General features: G+C 46.1%; 1 protein-coding gene across 8 annotated transcripts in view; it reads left to right on the top strand.

Moving 5' to 3' along the window:
* Window positions 1-19,924, top strand: part of cobl (cordon-bleu WH2 repeat protein) — a 559,613-nt gene that overhangs the window by 267,615 nt on the left and 272,074 nt on the right. For all 8 annotated transcript variants that reach the window (XM_068011045.1, XM_068011049.1, XM_068011098.1 and 5 more), the window contains one exon: window positions 18,003-18,097. In XM_068011045.1, the coding sequence (XP_067867146.1) occupies window positions 18,003-18,097 (95 nt within the window). The remainder of the gene's footprint in view (window positions 1-18,002; window positions 18,098-19,924) is intronic.

The following is a 19,924-nucleotide window of genomic DNA, read 5'->3' as shown; positions in this document are numbered from 1 at the left end:
AGAAAAATTTCATGGTATGGACAGTAGAGAATGATGATTTTAAATCAGAGGCAAAAGGGGTGGAACAAGGTGAGATGCTCAAAGGAGGAGTAGGGAAACAGACAAAGGCATGAGTTGGTGATCAGAGCCACACTGCCACCGCGATGGTCTGGGCAAGGTAAGTGGTTGAAGGTATAGTCATGCGGGGAGGCTTCATTAAGAGGGAAGATGTCATCACCCCTAAACCAGGGACAGGAAGGGAGGCGGGGGTGGGGTAGGACATAAAATCGGGATGGGATACCTGCGATTGGAAGTTCCGATGGTGACATGGCAGGCAGATAATTAAGATAGTTAAGAGGCCACCTGAAAGCGATTTTTAGTTGGGTTTGAATTTTCTAAACGGTGCACGAGTTTCACGGGGCTTCAGAGGCTTGCCTCCTTTAAGGAGGTGACATGGAGGCGGGAGATCATGGCTGGCTGCAAGGGGAAGCCATATTAGGAGGGCAACAATTGATTGTTAGGCAGCGTGGAGAAGGGAGGGCATCACACATGGTGTGAGGAGTGAAGGCAAGGATCTCAGAACTGCGAAGGACCATTGTAAGGGGGCCAGTGGGCAAGTGCCACCTCACCAGAGGTGACAAGGTGGGTGGGGAGGAGGGGGGGGGGGTCACTGGCAGTGAAGGACTAGCATTTAAGGAGAGGCCACCTATCATGGGCCTCTCACATCCAGACTTCGGGGACCTCATTGTGAGTAGTTGGCTTCCATGACATTGTCTCACCTGTAGCTGGCACCAAACAAGCTATTAATGGGCTGAGATGTATTTCAAAAAATCATGGGAATCCTGCAGTGTATCCAGTCATGGGCAATTACCAGGAAAAGTGATATTGGAAGTGAAGGAAAGGGGAGTCCACAGGGTCAGGACTGGGAAGGGTGAGTTGTACGGAAAGGAGATTTGCAAGATTAGCCCCCAGAGGGCACGCTGGGTGGGTAGGTCAGTGAGAGAGTAGGCTGGGCATTTGGCGTTGACACTCGTAAGGAAGTAACAATGAGTGCCTTAATGGGCCTTTTGGAGGATGCCAAGGGAGAGGCAGAGAGAAGCTTAAGGCTTATCTGAGGGAGTTGAGACGGGGACAGCGGTAGGAGAGTTGGAAGGTCGAGCGAGGAGTGCTGAACGGTTGGGGTAGGGATTTTGGAGGAGAGCGTATCTGAAAGGGGAGAAATGAAAGGAGGGATGATGACATTAGAGAGGGGTCCAGGAGAGGTAATGAGAAAAGTCATAAAAAAGTGGGAGAAAAAAGTCAAAATAGAAGTGTTGGGCTCCGGTCTGGAACAGCAGCCAAAATGTGCACACAAATTGACACAGGGAAAACTCAATTTATGTAGCAAGATCAGGATACGTTTATCCTAGTGGTAAATGGGGAATAGGGAGGAGACAATAGGAGAATGTCCAGAATTAAAGTTAGGTGTCCCACACTGGGATAAAGTTAGTGTAGGCAGAGTGAAATTGGCATGGACCGTTGACGAACTGTTGTCCAAGTCAGAGATTGGTCTGGTGGACGAATGAAGTGCAAAAGCTATGTGAAAGGTGGAGTATTGGAAGATGCAGAGCTGGAGATATTTCCATGGGAATGAAGATCCAGGTGGTGTGCAGAATTGGGTGTGGAGCAGAAAAAAACGCTCGTGAAGATAAAGGTCACCATAAGATCCAGAAGTGACCAAGAAATGTACTTTGGCCCAGGAACATGAAACTCTAGCCAGGAATCAGAATGTAGCTGAAGCTGAAAAACCAGTGAAACCAGTTAGCCAGTCACAGGCTCAGCAGGGAACAGCAGCTGTGGCTTGAAGGGCTGTAAGCTATTCAAAGTTACTTCAAAATTTAAGCAACTGAACAACAGCTGAGATGCAGCAGTGAAGGATTACAGTGTAGTCCAGTGCAGAAATGCAGATTTAGGCTGTGAAATTCCTTTAAATGGCACCACTTCTACTGGCACTACACAGGCATACTTGCAGAGTTGAAGCGTGGGAGGTTGCAAGAGCAAAATCATGATGGGCTGAAGCAGCACACAAATAATAAAATTGGCTGACTGAATGTGCAGGGAATGCCTTCCTTATTCAGTCCTGAAACAACAATCATGAGGAAGCAAGATGGGCCCTATCACAGAATAATACAGTACAGAAGAGGCCCTGCGGCCCATCGAGTCTGCACCGATGCATTAAAACACCTGACCTATCTACCTAATCCCATTTGCCAGCACTTGGTCCATAGCCTTGAATGTTATGACGTGCCAAGTGCTCATCCAGGTACTTTTTAAAGGATGTGAGGCAACCTGCATCTACCACCCTCCCAGGCACGGCATTCCAGACTGTCACCACCCTCTGGGTAAAAAAGTTCTTCCTCAAGTCCTCTTTAAACCTCCCGCCCCTCACCTTAAACTTGTGACCCCTCGTAACTGACCCTTCAACTAAGGGGAACAGCTGCTCACTATCCACCCTGTCCATGCCCCTCATAATCTTGTACACCTTGATCAGGTCACCCCTCAGTCTTCTCTGCTCCAGTGAAAACAACCCAAGCCTATCCTTCATAGCTTAAATGTTCCATCCCAGGCAACATCCTGGCGAATCGCCTCTGCACCCCCTCCAATGCAATCACATCCTTCCTATAATGTGACGACCAGAATTGCACACAGTACTCCAGCTGTGGCCTTACCAAAGTTCTGTACAACTCCAACATGACCTCCCTGCTTTTGTAATCTATGCCTCGATTGATAAAGGCAAGTGTCCCATGTGCCTTTTTCACCACCCTATTAACCTGCCCTTCTGCCTTCAGAGATCTATGGACAAACACACCAAGGTCCCTTTGTTCCTCAGAACTTCCCAGTGTCAGGCCATTCATTGAATACTTCCGTGTCACATTACTCCTTCCAAAGTGTATCACCTCACACTTTTCAGCGTTAAATTCCATCTGCCATTTTTCTGCCCATTTGACCATCCCGTCTATATCTTCCTGTAACCCAAGACACTCAACCTCACTGTTAACCACTCGGCCAATCTTTGTGTCATCCGCAAACTTACTGATCCTACCCCCCACATAGTCATCTATGTCGTTTATATAAATGACAAACAATAGGGGACCCAGCACAGATCCTTGTGGTACGCCACTGGACACTGGCTTCCAGTCACTAAAACAGCCGTCTGTCATCACTCTCTGTCTCCTACAGCTAAGCCAATTTTGAATCCACCTTATCAAGTTACCTTGTATCCCATGTGCATTTGCTTTCTTGATAAGTCTCCCATGTGGGACCTTGTCAAAGGCTTTGCTGAAATCCATGTAAACTACATCAACTGCACTACCCTCATCTACACACCTGGTCACATGCTCAAAAAATTCAATCAAATTTGTTAGGCATGAACTCCCTCCGACAATGAAATGCTGACTATTCCTAATCAAATTTTGCCTCTCCAAGTGGAGATAGATTCTCTCCTTCAGAATTTTCTCCAATAGTTTCCCTACCACTGACGTGAGACTCACTGGTCTGTAGTTCCCTGGTTTATCACTACAACCTTTCTTCAATAGTGGGACCACATTAGCTGTTCTCCAGTCCTCTGGCACCTCCCCCGTGGCCAGAGAGGAATTAAAAATTAGGGTCAGAGCCCCTGCAATCTCCACCCTCACCTCCCACAGCATCCTGGGACACAAATCGTCAGGACCTGGAGATTTGTCCACTTTTAAGCCTTCCAAAACCTCCAATACCTTGTCACTCCCTATGACAATTTGCTCAAGAACCTCACAGTCTCTGAGTTCCATATCTACTTCCTCATTCTCTTGGGTGAAGACAGATGTGAAGTATTCATTCAACACCCTACCAATGTCCTCTGGCTCCACCCACAAATTTCCCCCTTGGTCCCTAATGGGTCCTACTCTTGCCCTGGTTATCCTCTTCCCATGATATGCTTATAGAATATCTTGGGATTTTCCCTACCAGAGCTTTCTCATATCCCCTCTTTGCTCTCCTAATTGCTTTCTTAAGCTCCATCCTACAATTTCTGTATTCCACTAATGCTTCCACTGATTTGCTCTCCTTGCATTTGCTAAAAGCCTCTCTTTTCCTTCTCATCATACCCTGAATGTTTCTGGTCATCCATGGTTCTCTGGGCTTGTTGCGCCTACCTAGTACCCTAGAGGGAATATGTTGGGCCTGTACCCTCCCCATTTCCTTTTTGAATGCCCCCCACTGCTCTTCTGTAGATTTCCCAACAAGTAACTATTTCCAGTCTACCTTGGCCAGATCCTGCCTTATTTTACTAAAATTCGCTCTCCCCCAATCCAAAACCTTTTTTTGCAACTTGTCTAATTCTTTCTCCATAATAAGCTTAAATTGTACCATGTTATGGTCGCTATCACCAAAATTCTCCCCCACCAACACATCAACCACCTTTCCGGCTTCATTCCCCAGAATTAGGTCCAGCACTGCACCCTCCCTTGTTGGATCCTCTACATATTGAGCTAAGAAGTTCTCCTGTGTACATTTTAAGAACTCCACTCCATCCATGCCCTTAACACGATGACTATCCCAATTAATGTTGGGAAAGTTGAAATCACCTAATATAATTACCCTATTATTTTTACAAACCTCTGCAAATTGCGCGCATATTTGCTCCTCAATTTCCCTAATCTGGGGCGATAAAAAGGGCCAGTCAACAAGTTGTAGCTGAGGTGCTTTTAGCTTACTTGTTTTCAGGCAAAGTTGGTAGAAGCACTGTGTTGAGTTGCTGGAGGAATTTGGGGGTGTTTGCTGACCACAGCAAGGGAGAAAATAATATTGCATCGGTTTGGGGGCGGTAGTTGTAGTACTGGTGGCTCTGCAACATGAGCAGGAACACATGAACATCTGCACCACCTCCCAGAAATATTAAAGAACCAAGGGACAAGTGAGAATGAGGAACTGAAAGAAATTAGTAGTCGTAAAAAAGTAGTACTGGAGAAATAAATGGGACTGAAAGTTGATAAATCCCCTGGACCTGATGGTCTACATCTCAGAGAGTTGAAAGGAAGTGATGCATTCCAAAATTCTATAGATTCTGAATGGTTCCTGAAGATGGAGGTAACAAATGTAACCCCACAATTTAAGAAAGGATGGAGAGAGAAAACAGGGAACTGCAGACCTGTAGCCTGACATCAGTAGTAAGGAAAATGCAAGAATCTATTATACAATGTTACAACTAGACACTTAGAAAATTATGGTAGGATTGGGCAGAGTCAACATGGATTTATGAAAGGGAAATCATGTTTGACAAACCTGTTAGAATTTTTGGAGGATGTAACTAGCAGAATAGATAAGAGGGAGCCAGTGGATGTGGTGTATTTGGATTTTCAGAAGGCTTTCGATAAGTTCTGACACAGGAGGTTAGTAAACAAGATTAGAGCACCTGGGATTGGGGGTAACATACTGGCATGGATTGAGAATTGGTTAACGAACAGAAAACAGAGAGTAGGAATAAGCGCATCATTCTCAGGTTGGCAGGCTTTTACTGGTGGGGTACTATAAGGATCAGTGCTTGGGCTTCAGCTAGTCATAATCTATATCAATGATTTTGATGTGGGGACCAAATGTAATATTTCCAAGTTTGCGGATGACACAAAACTAAGTGGGAATGTGAGTCGTGAGGAGGATGCAAAGAGGCTTCAGGGGGATTTAGACAGGCTAAGTGAGTTGGTAGGAACATGGTAGATGGATTACAATGTGGAAAAATGTGAAATTATCCACTTTGGTCGGAAAAACAGAAATGCAGAGTATTTCTTAAATGGTGAGAGATTGGGAAATGTTGATGTCCAAAGGGACCTGGGTGTCCTTGTTCAAAAGTCACTGAAAGCTAACATGCAGGTACAGCAAGCAATTAGGAAGGCAAATGGTATGTTGGCCTTTATTGCAAAAGGATTTGAGTACAGGAGTAAAGAAGTCTTGCTGCAATTGTATAGAGCCTTGGTGAGACCACACTTGGAGTATTGCATGCAGTTTTGGCCTCCTTACCTAAGGAAGGATGTACTTGCCATTGAGAGTGCAATGAAGGTTCACCAGACTGATTCCTGGGATGGCAGGATTGTCCTATGAGGAGAGATTGAGGAGACTGGGCCTGTATTCTCTAGAGTTTCAAAGAATGAGAGGTGATCTCATTGAAACATACAAAATTCTTGCAGGGCTTCACAAGTTGATGCAAGAAGGATGTTTCGCCTGGCTGGGGGGTCTAGAACCAGGGGACAAAGTCTCAGAATAAGAGGTAGGCCATTTAGAACTGAGATGAGGAGGAATTTATTCACTCAGAAGGTGGTGAATCTGTGGAATTCTGTACCCCAGAGAACTGTGGAAGCTCCATCATTGAGTATGTTCAAGACAGAGATCGATAGATTTCTAGATATTAAAGATATCAAGGGATATGGGGATAGTTTGAGAAAATGGTGTTGAGGTAGAAAATCAGCCATGATCTGGTTGGATGGCAGAGCAGGCTCGCGGGGCCGAATGGCCTACTTCTGCTCCTATTTCTTATGTTCCCATGATTTGCAGAGGAGGATGCAGAGAGGGGCACCACTGGGGAGTTCACACACAAGCTGACCTACCCCCTTGTCTTGGCCGTTGATTTACCATGCGCAGATCCCGACTCTAAAGTAGCCTCTAACGTTTGTGCAGTGCCAGTATCTGCGCTAGTCACTGCGAGTGTTAGGTCGAGTGACAGTGCAGTTTCCTCAGAGCTCTCTTCCTCCTCTTGCCCTGCTGCCTAAGGCGGCTGGGGCTGAGCAGCAGGCAGTTCTTGGCCATCTGAGAGGACAGAAATGTAAGGAGAGGATAGGGAGTGAGGAAAAGGAGGGTGGGAAGGAAAGCACGCAGTCCACGGTTACTTAATCTGCATTTTCCATTTCATAGCAAATTTCAAGATGAGGCTGAGGAATTAGTGGAGAAGGTGCATAAGGCAGCAACCTACCACCATCCTGGATGGTCATGGCAGTGCTACGTGCCACCTGTTACCACAAATTCTCAGGACCATCTGTTGGGTGCTGAGGGTGAGGATCCTTGGTGGTCCTCCGCCCATCGTCTGCCTGCCCCGCCTGTTGTGAGCGATCTCCTAATGCAAGAGGGAGGGCAGAATGTCAGTGTTTATGGGCAGGATTTTCCCTCCGGGGGTGGGAAACAGAAGTTGGGACTAGTTGCCGGGGAGTCGGTGGGGGGGCGGGAGGGGGCGGTTGGAGTGGGGAAACAGTCACTGGCTCTGATTTTCACAGGAGTCCCCCCTTAATTTGTCTCTAGATGGGCTTGCAGTCTAATTAAGGTTCGCAGATGGGCTTTCGAAGCTGGAGGGCCAATCAGGGGCCTTCTGGCTTGAAGGAGCAGTAGGCTGCAATAGAGGCTATGTAAGGGAGAGGGCGCTTCAAAATGGAGGGGCCCTCTCCAACTTTTTTAAACTTAAAATTAAAAAATGGATTTTGCACCACTGCTTAGAAGGCATGTGTGGGTGGGGTACAGTAAAAGTATGTTAGGGGTGAGTCCTAGAGCCAGGTGCTAGGTGTGTGATGGGAGTGTTGTATATTGAGCAGTGTGAGAGATGTGTGGTGTGGTGGTAAGAGATTTGATATGCAGAGGCATTCACTCACCTTGACCATCTGAGTGAGGCCATTAAACGTTTTGCAGTACCGCTGCCATGTCATGGTGCCACGCTTTAGGCATTCACGACTCTTGCCACCTGCTCCCACTCCTTTTGCAGGCTTACTCTGGAGGGCTTCCAACCCCTGCTGGAAACATGGCCTCCTTCCTGGTCTGGATTTGATGGCAGAGTAAGTCCAGGGCAGTGTCACAAAGTTTTGAGCTCTCTCCTTCCCTTGCTTCTCCCTGAACGGTAAAAAAAACAATTATCCAGCAGCCTGCAGTGCAATGCTGCAACTTCCCCTTTTATGCAGACTTTAAAAAGGGAAAGCTTCCAAGAGCACGTGACTTCTGAAGAATGCTACTCGGCCCCCTGGAGTGTTTAGAGAGGGAGGTCGCCTGCACTGAAATGGAGATTGGGGCTGCATGGGAGCCCCACGTGGCCACACCATAATCATGGAAATTAGTTAGGTGGACGAATCTGATGTCTTAGCCACCTCATTTCCAATGGGCACGAGCATGCCACGAATCGTGACACTTGTGCCCAAATATTGGGGCAAATGAATTTCGTAGCCATGATCTTCAGAGAAGTCCAGGATAGAGGTGCACAGTAAGGCGCTCGCTAGGGAGCTGACCACCCAGGAGTCATCATGGAAACAGCCTACTGTAATTGAGTTAATTGTAGTCAAGGTAGCTTCAGCAAGGGAATATCCAGCCTGATAAATCTCCAATTTTTAGACAGCCAAAAGCCTTGTAACCTGATAATATCTAGACTTTCAAAACGAATTCTGCTACTTAAGCATGAAGTAATAGGAATTCATGGAAAAAACTGGGAATTGATTCAAATAATTGGCTGAAGGGTAGGAAGCAATAGATGGCGCCTTGGGGAGGGACATCAGACCTACTATTGATTAGTGTGAAATAAAAACAGAATGTGCTGGAAATACTCAGCAGGTCGGGGAGTATCTGTGGAGAGAGAAGCAGAGTTAACGTTTCAAGTCTGTGACCTGTGCCTGATTAGTATGACTCTGGGATCAGTGTCACAACTCCTACTATTTCTAATTTACATTCATGAACTAGATTCAGAAGCCTGGTGCAACATGATTAAAAATCACAATCGATTCCAGACTAAGAGGGAGAGGCAGCTGAATCTTATGAGGCAGTCAAACACCTACAAAATGAGTAAGGGGGAAGACCTGTGGGAGATGAAATTTGGTTAGTACAGGTGGAAATTACTGCATATGGAAAGACAAAAATTGGCAACACACATACTTTATGTGAATAGTGTTGAAATTACCAGGGATGAGGTTAAAGGAAAGCTTGGCATGTTAGCAGTTCACTGTGCAGCAACAATGAACTAAACAAATTATTACGGACAGCTGGTAAGTGGTGTGGGTAACTTCCACTTTTCAACTAACCACAACAGTGTTTTATTAAAAACTGAGTTCTTTAGGGTCAAATAAACAGTCAAATGACAGGTGTTCTCTTGGGTTTAAAAAAAGGAAGGTTAAATTTTTATTTAAACAGCAAAAACTCAAATTGTTCGCAACCTTAACCCACTCACACATTCATACACACGCATACACAAGAATAGATAGAGAGAAAAAGGGGTAGGATGCAATTAAAATCCAAAGTGTTGTAAGAGTTTGTGGTTCACAGAAACCTGTTGAATCTTCTTGGGAGAAAAGTCTTTTCAAAGATGCAGGCCTGGATGTTTGTAGTTTTTTTTTATTCATTCATCGGATGTGGGCATTGCTGTCTAGGCCAGCATTTATTGCCCATCCCTAATGCCCTTGAGAAGGTGGTGGTAGCTGCCTTCTTGAACTGCTGCAGTCCATGTGAGGTAGGTAAACCCACAGTGCTGTTAGAAAGGGAGTTCCAGATTTGACCCAGCGACAGTGAAGGAACGGCGATATAGTTCCAAGTCAGGATGGTGTGTGACTTGGAGGGGAACTTGTAGGTGGTGGTGTTCCCATGCATTTTCTGCCGTTGTCCTTCTAGTTTGTAGAGGTCGCGGGTTTGGAAGTACTGTCTAAGGATCCTTGGTGAGATGCTGCAGTGCATCTTTTAGATGGTATCCACTGCTGCCACTGTGCATGAACTTCCTGAGGTGCAGATTTCTGGTAGGTAGAACATCAGACTGGAGATGGTGGTCATTTTTTAAGTTCTCTGCTGCAGCAAGTTGAAGTATAGTATCAGCAGCAGTGCTTCTTCCTTGTGCTGGACTGATCTTACAGCCTTTGGCTGGAACTGGCTTTCTGTGGTCTTTTCTTGATCTCCCCTCTCACTCCAGAAGGCTATCTTTTGAAGGTAAAAATCCATCACATTTGGGTCTGGCAGGTGACACAGGGCCCTCTCCCATGGTCCAGGATATGGAAACCATTGCTTTCTTAGCATCTGAACGGGGACCATTCTGTTACAATGGTGCTACTTCACACCCATTCATCTGGGTTTGGGTTGTGGTGTCAGTCTGTCTACAGAACCTTTGTTATTCCCATTCCTGTAGATAGGAGTCATTAATATGTAATGTGCTTCTTTCCGTTTCAATGGGTTTTCCCCAGAGCTAATTCAGATGCAGTTAATTCGTCTTTACAGACAGGCTTATTTATTGCCTGTACAGGAGGAGTCACCTGACCTGTACTCCATTTTGACTGAGATACGGATGTGCCAATTTTCTTATGGTTCAGTTTAACAGTTGTCATAATTCCTCCAATTCATTGTTTATTTCATCATGGTTCCTTCTGAGCGTGACGAAATGGAATACTGAACTGTACAGCCAGAACAGTGTGTACATGTGAGAGAATATTATGTTGAAACAGTCCAGTGCCCTTGTCAGTTTGCAACTTAAATACTGCTTCCATTTATGTTCACTGAGGCACAAGAGAAATCTTCAGAGCTTGGAAGTAATGGTGAGCCAAGAGGTTAATCACTGACGTCTGCAGAGTGTTAAAGGAAAGACTGGAGCAGCTTGGGCTTTTAGCCTTGAAAGGAGATGAAGAGGGGGCCTCCACCACCGATTCACAGTGGCAGCAGTGCGTACCATCTACAAGATGCACTGCAGCAACGCACCAGGGCTCTTTAGACAGCACTTCCAAACCCGCAACCGCTATCAACTAGAAGGACAAGGGCAGCACCTCTGCACACGCCCCACATACAACCCATACCACTGCCATCAGCTTCACATCATCAGAATACTGCGCAATTTGCCAAAATACAAGAAGCAGAATATTTGGCCCTTCCTAGGGTCAAGTGGACATTCGATAGAGAGACCAAGTTCGCAGTGGAGTGAGTTATATTTGATTGAGTCCTATGATGGACTTGATTCTTCTGAGTGTCAGTGCCCAATATACCTGAAATCGGGGCAAGTACAGAAAGACCAGAATTTTAGGTACCCCCCCCCCCCCCCATCGGGAGCGGTCTGGGAAATGGTGGGGGGGGTGCGGCGGTCAGGGAGGTGGTGTTCCCATTGCCTACCTGACCTGCTGCTATTTTACCAGTGGCGGGGAAGGTGGCAAATGGCCTGCCTGCCCTGGGTCAATGAGGCCCTTATTTGTTAGTTTGTTGGTGTCATCATCTTCCCAGAAGGTTGATTACCATGGATCTCCACCTCTGTCAGTCTTGTGCTGTCCTTATACATTCTGCATAGGTCAGCTGCATCCAGTCCATTATGTCTGTCATCCACTTTCTTCTCTGGTTCTCTCTCCTAGGTTTTCCATCGATCTTCCCTTCGAATAATTGTCTTTGTCTACCTTCTGCTCTAATGATGTGACCCCGAAGTATTGTATCTTTCTCTCTTTGATGTTATGCACTGATTTTCTCTTTTTCCAGCTATTTCCTCATTAGATCTCCAGTCTGTGTAAGATATGCGGAGCATCCTCCAATATGTCCACATCTTGAATGCATTCAGCTGATCAATAGTGTCTTTGTTTGTTGTCTATGTTTCCGAAGCATGTAATATAGATGACAAAATATAGCACTTCAGCATTTTTTCATAAGATTCAGGTTCAGTTTCTTTGATATTAACAATTCCTTCATTCTGACTTGGCTATCTCAATTCTCCTTCGGATCTCACAATCAGATCCCCCATCATCTATGTATGTAAACCTTTTCACTTGTTCCAGGACTTGTCCATTTACTTAAATTTTCACTTCCAGGGATAGGTCTCTGCTTATCACCATTGTCTTGGTTTTCTTCACATTCATTCTTAATCCATATTCCACACTCCTTGCATTCACTTTGTGAACAGTTTCCTGTAGGGCCTCTTCTGACTCTATAATCAGTGCAGAGACATCTGCGTATCTCAAGATGTTAATGTTCAACGCACCAATATTGCAACCTGGTAGATGTTTTGTGTCTCTGAAGATAGCTTCCATGTACAGGTTGAACAGTTTTGGGGACAACACATCCCTGACGTACTCCTCTTGATTGGGAAACTGTCTGACAAACTGCTATCAAGTCTCATCACTGCTGATTGCTTCCAATATCGATTCCGAATTATCCTTTTATCGTTTTTGTCAATTTCTAGTTTGTTTAAGTACTCCATTATTTTCTGATTGTAGACTCTATTAGATGCCTTCTCTATGAAGCACACATACGCAGGGTTTTGTACTTCCAGATATCTTTCGATCATTACTCTCAAGTTAAAGATGCCCTTTCTTGTTCCTTACTTTGGTCTGAATCCTGACTGCCATGCTTCCATAGACTGGTCATTTCTTTCCAAACTGATTGTTAAAATCATTTTCAGCACATGGCTTATGAGGCTTATTGTCCTGTGTTCTGAACACTGTAGGGCTTTTGGTTTCTTTGGGAGCTTAATGAACACTGAGTGCATAGGATCCACCGGTATGAATCCTGTTCTGTAAATTAATTGCCACTTAAGGGCCTCCTCATTTCAGCACTTGATGAGGCTGCCCAGTAATACCTGGCAGCCTCCTTGCGGGTTGGGGGACCCTCCTGATCGGACACCCTGTGCCCCATGGAGGACACTCCCAGTGACACATGCCACCCCTCCACTGTCCTCGTGATCAACTCTCCCCCTCCCCCGCCTCACCGGGCCTCGTCGATTGTCCTCAGCGAGGCCTGATCCCTACTTACCTTTTCCGGGGCCTCCTCCATTGTTGCTGCTCCTGGCTAGCTGCAGTCCCAGAAGTGGCCACTGTTCCCAGTGGCACTGCTGGGATTGAAGAACTGCCAGTCCTCTGATTGGTTGGCAGCTTTTGGAGGCGGGTCTTCTACATCAGAGGCGTATAAGTCACCACAGAGGTCAATTGAAGGCCTGGGCTTCCAGGCCTGGTGGAGGCAGGCTCGCCCCTAACATTTTAGCCGGTTGGTACCACAATGTAAAATTCCTGCCAGAATATATTTTTTTAACTTGCTAGTTCCTCCACTATTCTCCATTATGTATTGGTTATTTGTGGGTTCCTTTATAGTACTTTTAAGTCCTGGTTTTATTTCTACCTAATATCTGTGCTACCAAATGCTTTTTAGCCACACAGTAAAAATTAGCTTAGAATTTAATTAACTGACTCAGACATGCATATCAAAAGTTTTCAGTGTTAAACTAAATTAAATTGGCAGTAAATGTGGGGTTCATTATATTAAAAACTAATAGGACAGAATTTAATGTGGCTGTTTAATGTGGGGTATGGTTGCTTGGGGGGGACGGAGAATTGCATCGGAGGCAGTTCCAGATTTTGTCAGCAGTGAGAAAGCACCACGGCGGCATTGACACCCTGTCGCAATGGGGAGTTATTTTAAATTGCTGAACTGATCTTTTAAATGCATTTAAATATATTCAATTGCAAGTTAATGATAGGCTGACAACTACCAAGAAACGAAGCTCAATAATTTCCATCTTCGCTATCTATGGCGTATTATGGGTATATCCTGGCTGGCCAAAATCACATATGTGGCAGTCTTCTCAAAGGCAGAGCTCCCAAGTGTGTTGGCACTAATCAAACAGAGGTGGCTTTGGTGGATCAGACATGTCCGCATGATGGAAGATGGCCGCATACCCAACGACCCTCTGTATGGTGAGGTAGCCGGGGCCAGACAACTAGTGGGGTATGCAAAGCTCCACTTCAAGGATGCTTGCAAGTGTGACATAAAGGCTCTAAATGTCGACTGTTGTACCTGGGAGTCACTAGCTGGCGAAAGAGGGAAATGGCGATGGTTTGCATTACCACGACAACCAGTTGCAACAGCAGCTTGGCAACAGGCACCGACATCAAAAACAACAACTCAAAGCGTCACGTGTGGCACTTGTGGCAGAACTGCCTCTCAAGGATTGGCCTTCACAGCCATCAACAAAGGTGCAACCAGAGAAGACACCCCACCTAAACAGATTGTTTGCTACTAGTCCATCATCTTTCGTAGATGGAATGATGACAACTGCAACAAATTATAGGCTCTCGATTGTGTGAACAGTGGGCGACACTCATGTGCGTTTGGGTTCACGTCTGTTAAAACGATGCAGCACCGAGAGGAGAGGCCATATTTCCACGATGGGGAAGCAATCCTGAACATTGCTACTTTGCGGGGGGGGAGGGGTTCGGAGGCCAATGTCGGACTGTGTTGCTGTGGGCTCTGCAAGAGTTTTCGGGGGCTCTGCAAGGGGGTTCGGGGTCTCAGGGGTTCTGCAAGGGTTCAGTGTGATTTTGGGTGGGGAGAGGGTGGGTCGCTGCATTGGGTTAATAAACAGTGGTGTGACTTGGCTGTTTGGTCACACTTCTGGAACAAAGAGTGGGCCATCAACAAGGTTGGACTCTGAGCTCCATCAGGGGCTCTGCCGAGAGAATTGTCAAGAGCTCAGTTGTAAAGGCAGGGTTGTCTCTGCAGCGACAGCGATCTGGACTACAGGCATGGGTCTCATACACTATTATTGGACCCCCGTGTCGTGATGTGGCGCCTCCAATCGAAGGAGGGCCATGAGGCAGCTGCACCTATCCATGAAGCTCCACGACAAGAGCAGCAGCAGCCAGCCATGCCAAGAAGGGCCAACATTCTCCAGAGAGTGCACCAGACTCCGATCAGCTACCTCCATATGTCTGAACACCATTGCGAACAAAAACTATGGCTCTCCAGGCAGGCCATCACCAGCCAATGCGCCCTGCTTCAGGATGAGTTACGACCTATGAAATTCGAAGGTCGGCCCATGCCAGTGGCCCTGAAGATCACAGTAGCACTAAACTTCTACACTCCTGGATCTTTCCAGGGATCCACCAGGGATATGTGTGAAGTCTCCCAGGCAGCAGCCCTTTGCTGCATCAAAGAGGTGACCAACCGCCCTGTTCAAGAGGTACTTCACTATGTGAGGTAACGGATCAACCCTAACAATCAGTCCGATAGGGCCATCGGGTTTGGGGCCATCGCTGGATTCCCCCAGATACAAGGTGTGATAGATTGCATGCATGTGGTCATCAAGTCTCCCACGGACCTGCCAGCCGCCTTCATCAACAGGAAGGGCCTCCATTTAATCAACATTCAACTGGTCTGCGTCCACCGAAAGCATTTCCTGCAGTGTGTGCCCGCTTCCCGGGAAGCAGCCACGATGCCTATACTTGGACAGTCTCAGGTGCCACAGGTTTTCAGACCCCTGGCTCACCTTCAGGGTTAGATTCTCGGGTAAAGGGATTTCCATTTAAGATTTGGCTTCATACACCACGGCTCCACTCGAGCGACCATCGAGCAGGTCATTGGGCTGCTGAAGTTGAGATTCCTGGTGGAGCCCTGCAGTATGCCCCCGCGAGGATCTTGCATGTCGTGATGGTCTTCTGTGCTCTGCACAATTTAGTGTTGCAGAAGGGGGAGGCCTTACATGATGATGAGATGCCTGAGCAGCACTCATCCACCAATGAGGAGGATGCAGAGGAGGGAAAGGAGCAATGGATGTTGAAGACATGTTGCTGGAGGCCAGACAGGTTAAGCGACACACAAAGGCGGCAAGAGTCAACCTCATAATTACCCATTTCCAACCAGCCTGAAGTCCACTCACTGAGAAAGCAATAAAGACTCACCTTCAGGCACGAATTCTATTGCCTCCTTTCCATTTGTGTTCTCTGACTTATGACCAATTGTAGTGTGCATTAGTGTCCAATTAATGTCCATGGGAGAACATATGTTAATGAAGGGTATGGTCTCATTAGCATTGCACTAAGGGGGAAGGGGGAAATCAGCAGCTCACAATTCAGGCAAAATTGAACATGGCGTTCAGACAATGAAGGCTAATGATTTGCAAAAAGGAACTTTTAATTGATGACATTACATATTATCTACACCTGTGAATCCCAAAGTGTGACTAGGTGGTTTTCTTAAAATGTTTGCTTCTAAGCGATGTGATCCCTGTGACAGCAGCTGGGCTGGAGATAGGCAGCTTATCAGGCTTCCCCTTGGCCTGTGATGACTTTAGCAGATGTCCTCTGGCTGCCTGTGTTTCCTGCACTGATGCAGGTCTCTCCTCAGGCATCGTAGCTGCTGGAGCTGGATTCACTGGCTGAGGGGCTGGGAAGTTGGTGTCCTCACTCTGAGCACTCTGAGGGGAGCCCCTAAATATGGAGGGCAGCCTCTCCTCCTCCCTTTGAAGGCTCACTTGAGCCTCCCTGCTCACCAGAGAAGGACGTGGAGTGGGAGAACTCTCCGGACTTATGTTCCTTCTCTCGCCTTGCCACTGCTGTGTCGGAGGTGGATGATTGTCCCACTGTGGCTGTGGTCTCCTGCTTACGCTGACCTGCATGAGAGAACACAACATGTGTGGGTTAGGCTGTGCAGAGCTTTATCATGTCACCCATACGGGATGTGGTTCACCATCATTAAAGAGTATGTCGATGGAGACCAATCCTCACTTTCTTGTGCAGGGACTCCAGTCTCCCTGTCTGAAATTGCACGACCGCCCTGGGTCACCGCCAAGTCCATGGCCACCTCCTCGGCAGCGATGAGAAGATGCAGGTCAGGAACTCCACTGCCAGTCCGGGCTGTCTCCTTCCTATTGTGGGCCCTCTTGTCCTGCAAGAGGAAGGATGGAGATAGTAGAGATTGGCAGAGAGATCAGCATGACATTTCTGCTAGTGTCAGACCCTCGTGCCCCGCTGGGGGATCTGATATCTCTCATGTTGACACACGCTGTAAGGGGAGTTAATGAGGGTCAGCCATGAAGGACATTTTCCTGTTGCCGAGATGCAGCCATGCATCTGTCAGGATGAGGTCCTAACCTCACCCCTCTGCCATCGCTTAATAGTGCCACCCTCTGCATGTCGCACATCCTCCCGCATAGTCAAATGCAATCTCCAAAAAGACAAGTGGTATGGAGCACTCACCTTGGCCTAACGCAGGAGGTCATTGGCCCTCTTCCTGCACTGGACCCAGTTGCGCTGGGTAACCCCACAGCTGCTGACCTCCTCTGCGATCTCCACCCAGGCTTGTTTGGTCAGGGGGAAGGACCTTATTGTGCCTTTGCTGGGGAAGAGAACCTCCTGCCTTTCCCTGGCAGCCTGGAGCAGAATCTGCAGGGAAGCATCACTGAACTGTGGGCCACCCTTTGTCTTACCTTAGCCATCATTTTCTGCCATCCCTGGGGGTGTGTGTGGGGGGTGTCCAGGAACCAGTCATGATAAGTTTAAAGCTCCTCCAAGCTGCTGATGAATCTAAGGCAGCAGTGAATGCAGAGCTTGCAGCCTTTTAAATATGGCATCAGCACCTGTGAGTTATCTGACGCTGTAATCAGCAACTCTCATCCCGTCCCCATCACCTGATTGAGAGGGGGGAGCCCACATCTCCAATATGCAAAATGACTGTCTGCCATGTGATGGACGGGAATGGTGCCCATTACTGGGAATTCAACTTATAATGTACAGGAGCCTGGTCATGCATTCCTATCTCCCAGGGTTGCCGATCACTGGATCTGCCCATCTCAGTTAGCTGGGGTCTTTTCAATTCTTGGCTGGGTTGTGAGTCTGTATATTACATAGAAGGCCTTATATTTTGTCCCCATGGAGGGAGTGAAGAAAATTAAGATTGCTTGTTTTATCAATCTGAAGGAAGTTAACAACACCCACAATCAGAATGTTCGATTTTTCCTTTGTAAAGATTTGAACATGAGAAGTGCTTAAATGGAAGAAAATGTTAACATAAAAAAGGGAACCAAAAGGACAAAGCATATACTTATGGCTGTTTCACAATTCACATAAGAGGTCATTTCAAATTAACAAAAGTCATGTGTGCAGATTCAAAAGCTTTTGTGCAATATGTGGCGATTGAATGCAAAATATTACTAACATATGTAAGTATAATAGATGGTACATTAAACTTCTGGACAGTTGGAAACCTTACTCTATGGAGACATGTATTTTAACTGAAGCAGATGATGAATTTAATTTAATTGAGGTTTATTTTTACAGAGTTGAGTCAAAGTGCTTTAACTATCACTGGCATGAATGAAAAGGAAGAGAAAGGGCTATTGGGCTTCTTCAAAATTGGCAAAAAGAAAACAAAGGTAAGCAAGAATTTTTTCATCTCTCACTCTGTGTGTCAGTAAAATATTCTTCAGCTGTTTGACCTATTGTCAATATTGTCCATTTTGTTCTACAATGGATCCATGAGGCTGTTGTTCTTTCCTATTTCTCAGACAAAAAGATGCTGGTAAGTATGACGTAACCATAACATGATGACAGCAATTCACACTGAGAATTATTGTCAATAATGTAAAGTCAATGGTAGGTTAAAAGGAGTCGCAATAATTGCTACTGTAATTTGGTGATTATTTTATCCATTTAAACGGAGCTGCAAAGGCATTATTGACTGTCTCTGTGGTCAAATTGTCCTAGATATGCAACCCGAGAGCAAGAGAAATCCCAAATTTATTTTCTTCAAAACTGCCTCCTTTATTTTTGCTCCCCTGTCCGACCAACCTTATTTGCGACAGCAGGTCTGAGCAGCTTATGGATTTCTTCTATAAAGCTACCCCCTCCCTGATCCACCCCACATCAGTTGCATTTCCAGCCCTCATCAACTCCAGTTTCTTGAAATCCACTGGTTTCCTCTATTTTTTCCCACTCTACCCCTGACCATTCAGTTACTTCTCCTTCGAGTAATGCTTGTCAACCTTTCCCTTTTTTGGGCATTCTTTACCTCACTGTTAAAACTGCTGTTTTCGTACTCTTCATTTAAACCTGACCTTCAGCTCCTCCCTTCTGTCAAAATACTACCCATATCTATTCTCCCCTTCCTTTCTAAGGTCTTCAAATGCACCATTATTGTCCAATTCCATGCCCACCACACTCTGTTTACATCCCTTCAGCCTGGTTTCCATCTTGCATCAAGATGTTTTGGTCAAATTCATCAGCCATATCTGTGTTAACTGGTGCTGTGGCACACTCTCTCTCATCTTTTCCAGTCTCTCCACAGCTCCTGACATGTTTGATTTACTCTATCCTTCATTCCCCTTTAGTGCATCATTTAATCATGATTCCATTCCTTCCAGGAACAGTGTAATCCGTTCAGTTGCAGCGGTTCAAGAAAATGACTTACCACCACCTTCTCGAAGACAAATAGGGATGGCCAATAAATGCTGGTCTTGCCAGTGACGCACACATCCCATGAACGAATGTAAAAAAGTACTCCTCCTTCAGTGACATCCCTCCCATGCCTGAATGGTCACCTGACATGTGGGCTGCATCCTTGTCTCTCTCCTGTTCCTCACCTATTTGTTTCCCTTTGAGGAAATGATCTATGAACATAGGTTCAAAATTTATATGTACACCAATGATAATCAAATTTACCTTTTCCCCCACTATGCTTGACTTTAACTATCACTGTATTGCCTTGGTTCCACATGGAGAAGCTGCATCTTTCTTCAGAGTCACAGAAGGACAGAAGGAGATATTGGGACAATTTTTTGTTTTATTCTTTCATGGGATGTGGGCGTCACTGGCAAATCCAACATTTGTTGCCCATTCCTAATTGCCCTTGACAATTGAGTGGCTTGCCAGAACATTTCAGAAGGCAGTTAAGAGTCAAGCACATTGCTTTGGGTCTGGAGTCACATGTAGGCCAGACCAGATAAGGACAGCAGATTTCCTTCCCTAAAGGACATTAGTGAACCAGATGGGATTTCTAACAATCGATGATAGTTTCATGGCACCATTACTGAGACTAGCTTTCAATTCCAGATTTTTTTGTTAATTAATTGAATTTAAATTCTACTAGCTGACCTGGTGTGATTTGAATCCGTATCTCTCCTGGGCATTAGCCTGGGCCTCTGGATTACTAGTTCAGTACAGATGAGCAAATGTTTGGTCAATGAGGCAGGCTTTAAGGAGCA

The sequence above is a fragment of the Heterodontus francisci genome, chromosome 2, assembly GCF_036365525.1.
Source record: "Heterodontus francisci isolate sHetFra1 chromosome 2, sHetFra1.hap1, whole genome shotgun sequence".
NCBI lineage: Eukaryota > Metazoa > Chordata > Chondrichthyes > Heterodontiformes > Heterodontidae > Heterodontus > Heterodontus francisci.
Note: the sequence above shows the minus strand (reverse complement) of the source record. Positions and strands in the feature narration are given on the sequence as shown.